Source organism: Medicago sativa, chromosome 1 (genome assembly GCF_051527215.1).
Source record: "Medicago sativa cultivar Bolivia chromosome 1, Bolivia_mono, whole genome shotgun sequence".
Lineage (NCBI taxonomy): Eukaryota > Viridiplantae > Streptophyta > Magnoliopsida > Fabales > Fabaceae > Medicago > Medicago sativa.
The window spans coordinates 28927597-28942574 of NC_140749.1; the positions used below are offsets into that span (position 1 = coordinate 28927597).

Here is a 14978-nt window from a genome sequence, read left to right on the forward strand (position 1 = left end):
GGCCAAAACAATGTTTCTTTCCTTTCACAATTACACCCCTCTCTTTTCTCTATTTGCTCAATCACTGAGATAAAGTCATTCAAACTCAGTTGCTTCCCTTTTTCCGGAAATTATTTCTGCCATATTCCTAAACATCTTTTCACTAAAAATAAATAAATAATAGGGTTAACAAAAAAACACCTTATATTACAAACGATTTATTTTTCACATAAAAGAAATTCTATAATGACAAAAATAATTTTGAATGAATTGATTTTTGTTAATAGTAAGTTTTTTTAAAAGTAAAAATGATACGGAAAAAATTATTAATAACGATGATACTAATTTTATAACTATTTCATGTGATTAAAATTAATTGCTTATAATTTTTTTTTAAATAAAGTGAAAAATATTTTTGCAACTATTCTTAAAGGATTTAAACCATCTCTTTAAGACTAAAAGTCAATTTTCAAAATAAAAACTCGAAATTCTAGTGAGAAGAAACAATTTGATGCACCATCATCCAACTTGCCACAATTTGATGCATTTTAGTGAGAAGAAATAAAATTATATTCCAAGGTGGTAAGCTGAATGATTTAAAACTGATTATTTACGTTAAATTGAATAGTATCACATATATTGATGTATCAATACTATTGTTTGTATTAGTTGTCTTGTATAACTATAACTATGCATTTTTTACATTTTGTAATAGGATTAAGTATCTTTTTTATGAAAGAAGGATTAAGTATCCTTTGTATTTCCCTTAATACCATTATCCTCACTAATTTTGTTTTTCACCTCATTTCAAAATTCAATTTTGTGTTCTAAAAAAAGTGGAACACAAAATATTCATCCTAGGAGTTAACAAAAACCAAAGGAGAATACATAGAAACCGCATAAGAAAACAGTTTATAGTCTTCCACTGTTCTTTTACCCTATCTTCATCTCTCTTTCACCTATAACATTATCTTCATGTTCCTTCAATCTTCAAAATCAACCTTCATCCCTCTCTCTCTCTCTCTCTCTCTCTCTCTCTCTCTCTCTCTCTCAAAACCTCTTGAAGCATATACGTAGTTCAATTTTATTTTTCTTTTTTTTCCTAATTTTTTCTTGTTTCTACTCCTACCAAGCTTCAAAAACCAAACCCTATCATTTATTTTCACAAATAGCACTAAAGATCCAAATCAAGCTAGATCAGAAAAGAAAGATAAAAAAATAAAAAAACAAGTAACCATGAATTCTCTTCAAGAATTTGAATCATCAACCAAAAACAAAGACATGATGAACACAAACCCTATGATCAACATAACAAACCCATCATCATCGATGACGATGACCATACCATCGTCATCTACAACATCAGCATCATCCTCGTCCACAACAACAACATCACCACCATCAACAACATCAACAACAACACCAAGTAGATACGAGAATCAAAAGAGAAGAGATTGGAACACATTTGGACAATACCTAAGAAACCATAGACCACCACTTTCACTCTCACGTTGTAGTGGAGCTCATGTCCTTGAGTTCTTGCGTTACCTCGACCAATTTGGAAAAACAAAGGTTCACACTCAGATTTGTCCCTTTTATGGACATCCAAATCCACCTGCACCATGTCCTTGTCCTCTTCGCCAAGCGTGGGGTAGTCTTGATGCACTCATTGGGAGACTTAGAGCTGCTTTTGAAGAGAATGGTGGGAAGCCAGAAGCTAATCCTTTTGGTGCTCGTGCTGTTCGACTTTACCTTCGCGAAGTTAGGGATTCTCAAGCTAAAGCTAGAGGTATTAGCTATGAGAAAAAGAAGCGCAAGCGTCCGCCTCAGCCGCCACCACCACCACCATCAAATAATGCAACTACAACTGATCTTCACTAGTGTAAGTTTACAATATAACTTAGTATGTGCTCAATTCTTAAGTTTAGAACACATGAATATTAATATTGTGTAATTTGTTTATAACGCAATCTCTATATATTATAGTAGGATGTGATAATAGGGATCCAAATATATACTGGTCAATGAAATAGGTTGAGCTGTTGGTGGCAAAAAAAAAAAAAGGAAATAATTTGAGCTGGGAGGGCCAAAGAGTTTGAGAAGCAAGCTAAGGGTTTAATATATAGTGCTAACATAATTTACTAATAACAACGTAACTAATATTTTTCCTATTCTTATTAAAAAAGTTTGACATTACTAGCTAGTTAGCTTTAATTTGTTTTTCGAGTATTATTTTTTTTTTTTGAACAAGGCAAATTTTCCGAGTATCTCTTATACTCTCTTTAATAAACTTTTTTACTTATAAAAAGAGTTAGCTTTAATAGGAAAGTTGCTTATAAACAAATGCGTGCATAGATACAAGGGTGTAAATAGGAAATTCTGCCCTTGGAAAAAACCTGCATTCATGCTGTTAGCATATTGAGAGTCATTGGATCGAGATCAAATTCTCGAAATTTTAATACAAAATTTGAATGTTTTAGAAACTAAAATATCCGACTTGAATTTTGAACCGTTCAATGTCAATCCAATGACTTCGGATATTCATGACAACTATATGAATGCGAGCTTCCCCAATGTAGGAAATCTCAATATGTACAAATAAAAGTCACAACATTAACAACTGCAACTGCAACTGCGTCGCGGTTTTTAATATTTTGGAGATCAATTGTAGTCAAATGCTCCTTAAAAAAAATATTGTAGTCAAATGCAATTCATGTCTAGCTCCAATCGCAACTACATCTTGTGGTTGTAGTGACGCAGTTTGTTGACCGCTTGTCTTTCACTCCTGTGTAATTTTCTTTATATAGATAATTCATCAAGGTTTTTCTATTAATTAGCTTGTTGCATATGTAACACTGCACACAATAATTGCATACCCTAAAATATATGCATACATATCCGTACGTGTGTAACCATTCTTTGTTTATAATTTGTTATGATGCAGAAGTCTTGAGATCAGTACATGGGATTACTGCAGTGTGATATATGCAATGGAAACTGCAGTGAAAGCTGGGAAATAGCAGCAGTGTGATAGAGAGCAAATAATTTGAAGTAGCTGTTAGTAGTAGCAGCAGTAACTAAAGGGTTTGAGTTTGTGTGACCAATTATTCACGGTCCATTTTGTAATAAATTTGTGTGTACTTGAAGGTGAAGTCATTTATGACTGAGTAATGAATTTGCAGATCATGTTTCATGTCTTTTTTATAAACGGTAAATTGCAATTTCTTTGTCTTCTTTTTTTCACTTTTTGCAACTATACAATAGTAAGAATTGAGTTGGATGGTGTGCAATCACATATCTCATGATACACGTAGTCAAATACATCTCAACCGTCTGATACTGATCCGACAATTTAGATTTCAAGTTCAACATTTTAGATTTAAAAAAAAGTAGAATGTTGCATTGAAATTTAGACCGTCTGATATTATCAAAACGATTCAGATATGACGGACCGCGTGCAATTACACTGCACCCAAGCCAAATCCATACAATATATACATATGCCACTTAATTATCCACTGGTTACAAGCTAGCTAGCATTATGCACACATTTAATACATATTCTATTTTTTTTCTGTATCATCATTTCATGTGTATGAGTTTTCAGATCCCATGGGGGGCCGTTCTGGTAGCTTTATTTGATCTGTCTAAAGTTGAGTTCAGGGATTTCATGTAGCTGATATAGTTAGTCTTCATTCATTCATTTTCATTCATCATAAATATATCAACTGTAGATAGATAGTGATGAGAATTGCAAAGGACAATGCTTGAAACTGTCATGTAATTGGTAGCATTTATATATACAATTAGGTAAATATATTTCTTTGGAGTTTGTGCAACTCTCTGATCATAACTTCTCCTGCTTCACCGGGAGTTATAATCAGTCAAGACTCAAACTGCACTTGGTGATAGACAATTTATTCATCTATTCTTTGCCATTGGTTTTCCTTGAATCTTATATATATGTTCAAGGTCTTAATTAAACTAGCTTGGAGTTATATAAAATGATTTTGTAACAAGAGTGACAATTGGTTTGTGGATGTAGAGCTGAAAAAATGGGATTGAGCTTTAAAATTTCAGTCAAATTATAACTTCTAGGTTTTTTAAAGATCCATCATTGGACATTTTTTTTTAGGGAATCAATGGATCAACTTTAAAAGGTTCATATTATACACATCATAAAAGATTTTTTTTAAAAGAGTTTTGGAGGATTATGTCTATAGTTTTGAATATATTTAAAATACTAAAAACAATTGAAAAACAAACATATAATATTAAACTAAACTGATAAGAATAGATACTACACTTGCAACATGGACCTAAAAGAAACCTCAAGGAGTGGCACCAATCTCACTCTCGCAACATGGAAGGAAGAATTAAGGATGTTCAGAACCGCATATCATCTTTGGACCTAAAAGGGGAGGCTTCGGTTTTGAATGAGGAAGAATTGGAGGAACTTCACGATTTGTCTGTTAACTTACATTCCTTGGCACGGGTTCATTCCAGTATGTGTTGGCAAAAATCTCGTCTAAACTGGTTAAAGGAAGGTGACGCTAATTCCAAATTTTTCCACGGCATCATGTCGGGTAGGCGAAGAGCAAATGCAATATCCGTGATCAATGTCAATGGTGTTCAAGTTGAAAGTTTTCAACTTATTCGTTCGACCGTTTTCACTCACTTTGCAAATCACTTCAAGTCTTCTCGCGTTGAGAGGCATGGGATAGAGGGCTTGAATTTTTCAAAGCTAAGTGTTACCGATGTTGGGCAGCTAGCTCGCCTCTTTTCCTTGGATGAGGTTAAAAATGTTGTTTAGGACTGCGATAGCTTTAAAATCCCGAGTCCAGATGGCATTAGTTTCGGTTTCATTAAAGTTTTCGGCACGAGCTTAAGGATGATTTTATGCGATGCCTTACTGAATTTCATCGTAACGGGAATATCTCCAAAGGAATCAACACAACTTTTATAGCTCTAATTCCAAAGGTCGACAACCCTCATCGCCTCAATGATTTTCGTCCTATTTCTCTTATTGGTTGTATGTATAAAGTGTTGGCGAAAGTCCTTGCTAACAGACTGTGCCTTGTTATTAGGAGTGTGGTGTCGCATGTTCAGTCAGCTTTCATCAAGGGAAGACAAATTCTAGATGGTATCCACATTGCTAATGAAACAGTAGATGATGCCAGGAAACTCAATAAGGAGATGTTGCTTTTTAAAGTAGATTTCGAAAAAAGCTTTTGATTATATGGAATGGCATTATTTGGACGATCTTATGAAAAATATGAATTTTCAGTCATATGGCGTTAGTGGATTTTAGAATGTGTTGGTTCAGCAACAACTTCAGTATTAGTCAACGGATGCCCAACCGATGAATTTCATTTGGAGAGAGGCTTAAGACAAGGCGACCCTCTATCACCTTTTCTATTTCTTTTAGCGGCGGAGGGTCTCAATGTTTTAATGCGGTCGTTGGTTGATGCGAGTCTTCTCCATTGTTACTCGGTTGGGGTAATCTCCCCAGTGCACATCTCTCACTTGCAATTTGTGAACTACACTTTAATTATTGGGGATAAAAGTTGGGCTAATATTTGGTCGATGAGAGCTATGTTATTATTATTCGAAGAAGTTTCTGGCTTAAAAGTTAATTTTCAGAAGAGCATGTTAACTAGGGTGAACATGTATAATCTCTTCTATCGAATATATTTTTAAAAGTTTATTTTTTTTGGGGGCTGGGGGGGTGAGGATCTTAGGAAAATATCTTGGGTGAACTTGGACTCTGTTTGTCGGAGTAAGGAGGATTGGGGGGGGGGGGTTAGGTGTCAGGCTACTGAGGGATTTCAAATTGTCGTTATCAGAAAAATAGTGTTGGAGGATGTTGGTTGACAAAGACGGGTTGTGGTATAATGTGTTGAAGGCTCGTTACAAGGAAGAAAGGGGTGGCTTAAGGAGGGTGGTAAGTTAGGTTCTTCTTGGTGGCACAATATGGCGGGTATATGTGATGGTTTAGGCATGGGGGTGGGGAGCTGGTTTGACGATAATATTTTAGGGAGGTTGGAGATGGCAGTAGAACTTTTTTCTGGACGGACAAGTGGTTAGGTGACGTCCCTTTGTGTGATAGGTTCAGTGGTTTGTATGTTTTGGCTGAAAACACATCGTGCACAGTGGCAGAGATGCAACACTTAGGGTGGGATGAGGGAGGAGAGGCGTGGTAGTGGAAAAGAAGGTTATTTGCGTGGGTGGAGGATCTTCTCAGGAACTGTTGCTTTATGTTTCATAACGTTGTTTTGAAGGATGGTGTTAATGATCGTTGGAACTTGTTACTTGACCCAATCAAAGGTTTCTCAGTCAGCGACGTTTATCACTTGTTTACAACTACATAACAAAACATTGAGCGGGTTGTTACAACTAATTTTTTGCTCAAACACATGCCTCTCTAGGCTCAAGGCTAAAGGCTAAATCGATACACTTTGACTACACTTACCACGAGTGGTGGCGACACCACTATATGTATGGGCATTCCATTGTAATTACATTGTTACTTGAGCCAACTAGCCTTTGTTTTTAGCTTGCTGCACTTGAACTAACTCTTGTTGGCTTCCCTTAGCACACCTTGTGCTGAGGGGGTCACTTTCGTTGTGTTAATATATATCATTTTGACTTGTTCAAAAAAACATATGATATAATGGAACCCGCCACCAAAAATAAACTACCAGCGAAATACCTATACGAATTTGATTATCAATGAAATTGTTTATTTTTATTTTTGTAAAAAGAATAAAATCTATGCTACCTAATTTTTTAATAATATTTTAGTGTATTATTAGTATCATTTAAAAATGTTACTTATTTATATGTTTAGTGACATTTTATAGTATTATACAATAACATAATAAATAAAAAATTGGAAATTGGTAAGAAGTTCAAGGTAGAATAAAATTTTAACAAGTGTCTTAAAATGACCCACTTTTTTTAATAAACAAACTTGTAGGGTGAACATCAGATAGTTTGGGTCCATAGTGGTAACCCATCCAAACTGCAGATCCACATGCAGTTTGAGTACGAGTTTGGTTATTGCGGGTTCTGGTTTGCATGTTATGCTCCTTGGACAATGTTCATATTATTTTCATTGTTAGATTTTGTGATACCATCGAATGCTTATTTGTGATTAGTATCTGCTATCTAGTATCTTCAGTTGGCATTGTGAGATATATGTTGATGGTGGGCATGTTTAGCTTTAGTTTTTGTATTATTGATTTCTTCATATTCTAACTAGTGTATATATGCTTGTGTATATATGGAGTGTATAACCTCAATTAAGTCTAAAAAAAAAAGATTTTTTTTTGTAGCAAATAAATGCTTACTGGAATACCATGTTGTCACGCAATAGCAAGATGCAGAAGATTTTATTCCTAATTTATATAAGGTAGAGACATATGAGGCTTGTTACCATCCTATCATTTATCCAACAAATGGAAAGAACTTGCGGGTTTCAACTCCATATCCATATATATTACCACTCCCTTTAAGGAGACTTCATGGAAGACCGAAAAGGAAAAGGAACAAAGATGGTGATGAGAAAACCAAAGATTCTTCACTTGTTAGTAGAAAAGGAATGACTGGTAGATGTTCAAAATGCAAACAACCTGGTTATAAGAAAGCTTCTTATAGAGGCCCATCGTTTCCAGTTGAAACAAATCATACTCAAAGTGCACCTAATCATAGCCAAAATGCATCCACTCAAAGTCAAACTGCATAACTTGCACATGCTATTCCTGTTGGTCATAATGCAACACAGACCCAAACTGTTGCTACATCATCTTAGAGAAAGCCTAGAGGAAGACCTCGAAAAGTAAATGTTGTTGCAAGTACTTAACTTGCTACCAATAGTGTCTCTGCAACATATAATTTGGTAAAAATACACCCGATGTAAGTTATCAACCTACTGCAAGCTCAAGAGATTCAACAACAACTCACATTGCTATACAAAGATGAAAATAGGAAGGCCATGACATTAGATGACAATTTATATAATATATTTTTTGGGCAACTTATGTGATGTCTTACTTTGGAACCTTATGTCTTTTTGTATGCAGCTTTTGTACTGCATTTATGTTGGATTTTATTACTTTTGAACCTTGTGTCTTTTTGTAAGCAACTAGTAGACTTTTAGCAAGTGTACTAAAAATGTATCGAAGTAATAAAATAAATTCGTATCCACGAGGACTGTGTTAATCTAAATTTAGCAATAAAGTAGGACCCTCTTCTCAAACTACAGCCCGTAATTCCTTAGGTGGTCTAATAATCTTTGAAGGTTTTAAGAACGTTAACCTAATATCACTAATAAAGGATTATCCATTCCTAGACTAACCATGTTTATTAGAACAATTCAATTAGGTTTAAGTCGAAAGCTATGGTCAGTAGTCATTCGTTCTCACTAAATCATGTTTATATTTGATCAGGATATAAAAAGCATTAAGAACAATTGAATTGAATAAAACCTAGATTGTCATTCACAATAAATAGAGTTTCACAGCAACATGGTTCAATTAGGGTTACAAAGAATCGTCTCAGACCTAATCTCTAAGAGATTTAGCTACTCATAATCGAGTTTACCAATAGCATAATCAATAATGGAATCAAAACATACATGAACTGATAGAAGGTTGAAGAATTCGCCCTCCTAGCCGTCTTGTAGTCTCAAAATCGAACTTTGCTCTCATCAATTCGTAACCCTTGTTTTCAGAATAGTCTTAAACTTAAATAGGCAACAACTTCTCCTAAAATCGTGGCACGATTTAAGTAAATCGTCACACGTTTCTGTCTTGTGTGACAAACCACCCAAATTAGGATTTCCAAAATCGTGACACGTTTTTGCCATCATGACACGTTTTTACCAATGTCGAATGCATGTTTCTTGAGATCTCCAAATCGTGACACGTTTTTCATTAATCGTGACACGTTTTTCAAGAATTGTGACATGATTCCTTTTCTTCAGTTTCTTCAGTTTTTCATGCTTTTCTTGCTGCTTAAGCTTGCTTGTGAACTCCAATATATCATAAAAAGACTCTAAAAATAACGCAATGACTACTATCATCACAACCCCAAACTTGAACCATTCCTTATCCTCAAGGAATTTACTTGCAAAATTGACAATCGACAGTAAAATAACAATTACCTGATCAAGCGATAGTACCCAAAAGTTCAACACCTTACTAGCTAAAGTTGAGCTAGTTTGACTTGTACACATCCACCAATTCACAACTCCACGCAACAATATGAAAAGGGTTCACACACAGTCGACATGCAATCTACATATTACCATACACTTGAAAAGTTTCTAAACGTCAATCAAAATCAATGTCAATGCACACTTTGAGGTCTTAAAGGGTTATAACGGGGCTTAGGTGAAGGTGGGATAATATTTGGATAAGTAGGCTACACAAAATTTTGAGTTAGGCACTCCTACGGAAGTTAAAGCACAAATTCAATCCATCATTCACCTTTGGAATCAACAATTCTTGTAAGGGTACTAGAGATTACTTTTATAACAATTGGGACACTCCAGTTTGAAGTTACTCGGATTTTCAATGTTTTGTCCCTTTTTCATTCTATTTTCTCTTTTTTTTAATACACCTTTTTGGTATGTTATTCATGATATGTTCTTTCTTTATTCTCTAGTACCCCCCCCCCCCCCCCCCCCCCCAAACTTAGTTGGTTGCAAATTCCAATAGCAACCCCAAACTTATTATGTAGCAACATTCTACAATGCCTAACTCAGAAAAACAATATGGGACAAGTCCTAAAAGTCTCTAAGCTTGTAATTTAGTTTGTCACCGAACAAAAAGTTCTAAACTTACCGGCTCAATTTGGATAAGAAAAGGATAAACAACAATTAATATCAGGGTAGCTTCAAAAAGGCTCACAGTACCAAGCACTTTTGCCTCAGTGTGCTAATGACAAAGATCAATCGACAATAGAGAAACAATGCAAGTTCTAGAAATGTAAAAGCATGGAACACTCTATATAAGTAAATTGGAAAAATAAAATTTGGCCATGAACCTTACAGTTATGATATCTGGGAGTTGTGACTACATATCTTTAACTGCCGTACACTTCACCTTTGAAATCACAAGTCACTCCTCCTTTTGAACTTTTGGAATACCACTTGAACAAATATTTGTTACTAAACTGGAAAAAGTAAAGTAAATAAGCAAATTCATCAATAATAAACAAGTGCAAGAACAATTAAATCACAAGGGGATACAACTGAGTTAAACTAAAATGAAAATTAAAGACAAATTGTTTGACTCAACAATAGAAATAAAATAGTAAAAATAAAGACATAATAAAAAGGATGGGTTGCCTCCCACCAAGCGCTTTCTTTTACGTCATTGAGCTTTACGCTTCAACCACTGTTAGGATGGCAAAAATGATAGAAAGAATATATCATCATTCTTCTTCCTCTTGTTTGATAGGAATTCCATGAATTTGGCACAAAGAATCAGATACTCCCATGCACCCACTGTTAAACCTTTAGAATTTTAACTCTCCCACCTTAGAGAAGGACATGCATCTATCTTCACACAAGTGATTTCCTTAACCCCCGTTGGTTCAGACTTTGGGAAAATATCAACACTCCTTACTTTGGGATTTTCTTCCAACATAACCTCGTGACACTCAGTATCCATCTGAACCAACTTCCTCTGAGACTCCTGTGCTTTCTCAACAAGATCACCACACTGAACATCAAACTTATCAAATGCAACTTGATTTGACACCAAGAAATCATCTAAAATATTTTGAAGTTGAGTATTGTAATCGATGTTGATCACCTTTTTCTTCCCTTCACAATCACTACCTGGTTGATTTGCCTCACAATGACCACATCTCTCATTTAATCTCGAGATTTTATTGTCCAAATAATTTATCTTCAAGGATAGCATATTTTTTTCATATTGCAACGACCAAATCTCTTCTGTATCATAGAGGCGTAACCTGCCTATCATAGCTGCAAAACTATGATAAACTTTTTAGTAGCATAGTACAATGAGAAGAAAATGAAGAGCATAAACCATAATTTTTTTTCAATTTTTTTTTATATATAAACAAAAACATAAATGACAGAAATCCTAAATAAAAACAAAATTTCCAAGTTGAAATGATTTAACAGTCCCCGGCAACGGCCCCAAAAACTTGATAGGCTTTTAGCAAGTGTACTAAAAATGTACCGAAGTAATAAAATAAGTTCGTATCCACGAGGACTGTGTTAATCTCAATTTAGCAATAAAGTAAATATTTAGGATGTATAAATTATTTTGTTTGTAGATTTGATTTGATTGCATAAAATTAAATAACATAAAATAAAGATTCGGTTAGAAAATATGAAGAGAGATGAAATCAGGTCTTTCGAATCATCTAAGTTCCCCTAATTGGTATACTGCACCTATTCTTATGAATGATTTTCTAGTTCCACGATAGTTAACAAAATAGCCCTAATCAATCCCTTGAGTTAGGACCGTCTTCTCAAACTACAACTCGTAATTCCTTAGGTGGTCTAATAATCTTTGAAGGTTTTAAGAACGTTAACCTAATATCACTAATAAAGGATTATCCATTCCTAGACTAACCATGTTTATTAGAACAATTCAATTAGGTTTAAGTCGAAAGCTATGGTCAGTAGTCATTCGTTCTCACTAAATCATGTTTATATTTGATCAGGATATAAAAAGTATTAAGAACAATTGAATTGAATAAAACCTAGATTGTCATTAACAATAAATAGAGTTTCACAGCAACATGGTTCAATTAGGGTTACAAAGAATCATCTCAGACTTAATCTCTAAGAGATTTAGCTACTCATAATCGAGTTTACAAATAGCATAATCAATAATGGAATCAAAACATACATGAACTGATAGAAGGTTGAAGAATTCGCCCTCCTAGCCGTCTTGTAGTCTCAAAATCGCACTTTGCTCTCTCCAATTCGTAACCCTTGTTTTCAGAATAGTCTTAAGCTTAAATAGGCAACAACTGCTCCTAAAATCGTGGCACAATTTATGTAAATCGTGACACATTTCTGTCTTGTGTAACAAACCACCCAAATTAGGGTTTCCATAATTGTGTCACGTTTTTGCCATCGTGACACGTTTTTACCAATGTCGAATGCATGTTTCTTGAAATCTCCAAATCGTGACACGTTTTTCATTAATCGTGACACGTTTCCTTTTCTTCAGTTTCTTCAGTTTTTCATGCTTTTCTTGCTGCTTAAGCTTGCTTGTGAACTCCAAAATATCATAAAAAGACTCTAAAAATAACGTAATGACTACTGTCATCAGCAACCTTTAAGTTAGAATTTGTGGGAGTATGTATTTATGCAGTTAATTAGTTATGACTGATTCTGTAGCAATGAAAAAAGTTGCATTATGTTATTATCGAAGAATTTGAAAGATTGAACCTAATACTATGCTATTATGGTATATACTATTGATACCAATTGATATTGTTATGTATGAACCTGTTAATTGAAACTACATGAACCAATTATAGGACATAAATTGTTAGATATTGAAACTAACTCTTGCAAAATGAATTGGGATCAAGACACTAATTTTTTTTAAGGCAGATCAAGACACAAATTGTTAACACTTAACTCATTCAATTGAAATACATCAAGTTACACAATTGTTGAATACATTCATCAAGTACATTCAATACATAATTTCTTAACAATTGAACAACCTAAATTGATCAATTGATAAACTATCAAGTACATTCAATACATAATTTCTTAACTATCGAACAACCTCAATTGATCAACTTAAATATCATAATAACACAAGTTACACCAAATAAAAGTCAGATAATAATAAAAATCTTTATCCAATTTTTTGTTGAGTTGTGGTCCATTTGCATCTTCAAGATAACATTCCTAAGTGTCCTTGATTCCAATTCCTAAGTGTGCTTGAGAGTGATAATCTGATATCCAGTCAAAATAGTCACATCCAGATTTAATGTTAGTAGCCTAAAAGTTATGAAAAAAAAAACCATTAGGAATTAACTACTGATAACAGATCTGAAAAGGATGAGCAAGAGAGAAAAAGGTATGTATGTATGAATCTACTCACCACAAAGTTCCTACAACCCCAAATTTTCCTTCCTCTATTAGGACCTATTTTTCGCAACTGTTCGAATAACAGGTTGCATCTTGCAGAAACATTCATGTGGTAGGCGTGTTCCACCAAAAACGAAGGAACCAGAAAATGATTGTGTTTGTGAACCATGTGTGCATGAGGATGCCATGAACTTCTTGCATATGATTTTTTAGGGTTTATGTTGCAGCTACTTGCATCTAACATTAGAGAAGAAGAACATAACGTCCAATTATTTTTTTAATAGAATAGTTAACATATTCCACTTAAAGGGTAACAATGCAACATTTTAAAAATATAAAGGACAAAAACGAATAAAAAGAAGATAAAGGACGAAAATGTTACCTAAAATTAAGTTAAGGGACTATTTATGTAATTTTGCCTTTTTTTAAAAGTTAGAGACAAGTTTGTAACTTAGTTCTGAAGTGGAAAATGTTACCTAAAATAGCCACATCAATTGTGAGCATTTGATCATTTGGGTCTCGGCCTATGATATCAAGTTTTTGACCTCCATAATAACCTTTAAGAAAACAACCGTCAAGGCCAATAATGGGTATGCACAGTTTGAAACTCTCTTTACAACCTTTAAGACACAAGTATAAGCATTGGAAAATTGGAAGCAATGGTCTATCCACATAAATTTCCTCGTTGTTAACTTCATTGTTCCCCCCTCTATCTTCTACCATTGTAGTTTGAGCATTTGTTCTCTACATGAGCCATCAATCAAATCAATTGCAGCCCTACGAGCCCTATAAGCTTTCATCTTACTCACACCAACATTCCACTTTTGATGTGCTTTGTTTGTAATAGATGTCAGTGTAATATTAGCATTCTCCCTCATTGTTGAGAATAATTTTTTCCCCAACCAACTTGATCTCATTAATGAGATTTTATAATCCTGGGGACAAGAATGTATGTCAACCAATTTTATCAATTGCCATGTATCTTCATTAAGAAGTTGAGCATAATAAGCCATCCACTAACACACCTCCTTGCATACAACCCTCGCGATCTCGTTATCATTCTTGATCATCTTCAGATTGGTCTCATTATGAACAACATAAGTTGGAATGGCATCCTTAAATTCCTCCCTGTCTGAGAAAAGTGTAGCCAAGACCCACTTTGTAGTTATACATCTTTTTTGGCATGACAAAACCCTGTAAACTTCTCCTTAGTACTTTCCTCATTAATATACTCACCTAATTCATCACTAACTAACTCTTTTAACACATACTCATCCTCAAACAATCGTAGCATAAGCTCATGCCTTTTCGTTGATTCCAAATTGAAATCATCATCTTCACTTGACACATTTGCTTCTACATTTCGTTCCACGTTTAGATCTTTCTCAACTATGGTCTTCTTAGGTTTCCCTCTTATTTTACCGGTCGTGGCCTTTTTTTTTTTTTACTTGAACTTTCTTCTTTTTCTACCCCCTTTCTCTTTTTACCACCTAACCTTTTCTTTTTTTCTTCGTTATTCTCAATAATTGGTGTTATTTCTCTAAGAACATCAACTTGTATTTGTGCATCACCAAAACCATCATTCATGAGCAACTCATCATCCGAGTCTCCAAATAACACATCCAAGGCATTATCATCAGAGTCTTCATTGTGCATTTCAGCTTGGGCTTCATTGTTTGTTTCATTTTTGGCTTTAGTTTGTGTTTAAGGTTGGGCTTCACTAGAAACAAATGCACTTTTCCATGAATTCTGCTCTTTACCCAAACGGATTTGCTCATTCCCAAAGTAAATGTCCAAAATACCCTTACGTGAGTTAACTTGTGTTGTGTGAATTAACTTGCGCTAGTGTAAAACTCAACGTGAGTTAACTCACATGAATTAGAAAAAGAGAAATGCT

General features: G+C 34.4%; 1 protein-coding gene across 2 annotated transcripts; it reads left to right on the plus strand.

The window, feature by feature from the left end:
• The first annotated feature begins 898 nt into the window (after positions 1-898).
• Positions 899-3200, plus strand: LOC146954078 (protein LIGHT-DEPENDENT SHORT HYPOCOTYLS 4-like). 2 transcript variants are annotated; one of them, XM_085713802.1, is made up of 2 exons: positions 899-1861; positions 2924-3200. In XM_085713802.1, the coding sequence occupies exon 1, from the start codon at positions 1216-1218 to the stop codon at positions 1858-1860; it is 645 nt and encodes a 214-aa protein (XP_085569928.1). In that variant the 5' UTR covers positions 899-1215; the 3' UTR covers position 1861; positions 2924-3200. The 2 variants fall into 2 exon arrangements, with proteins under 2 accessions (XP_085569928.1, XP_085569933.1); XM_085713807.1 differs by having other exon boundaries at positions 984-1861; positions 2927-3200.
• The last annotated feature ends 11778 nt before the right edge of the window (positions 3201-14978 follow it).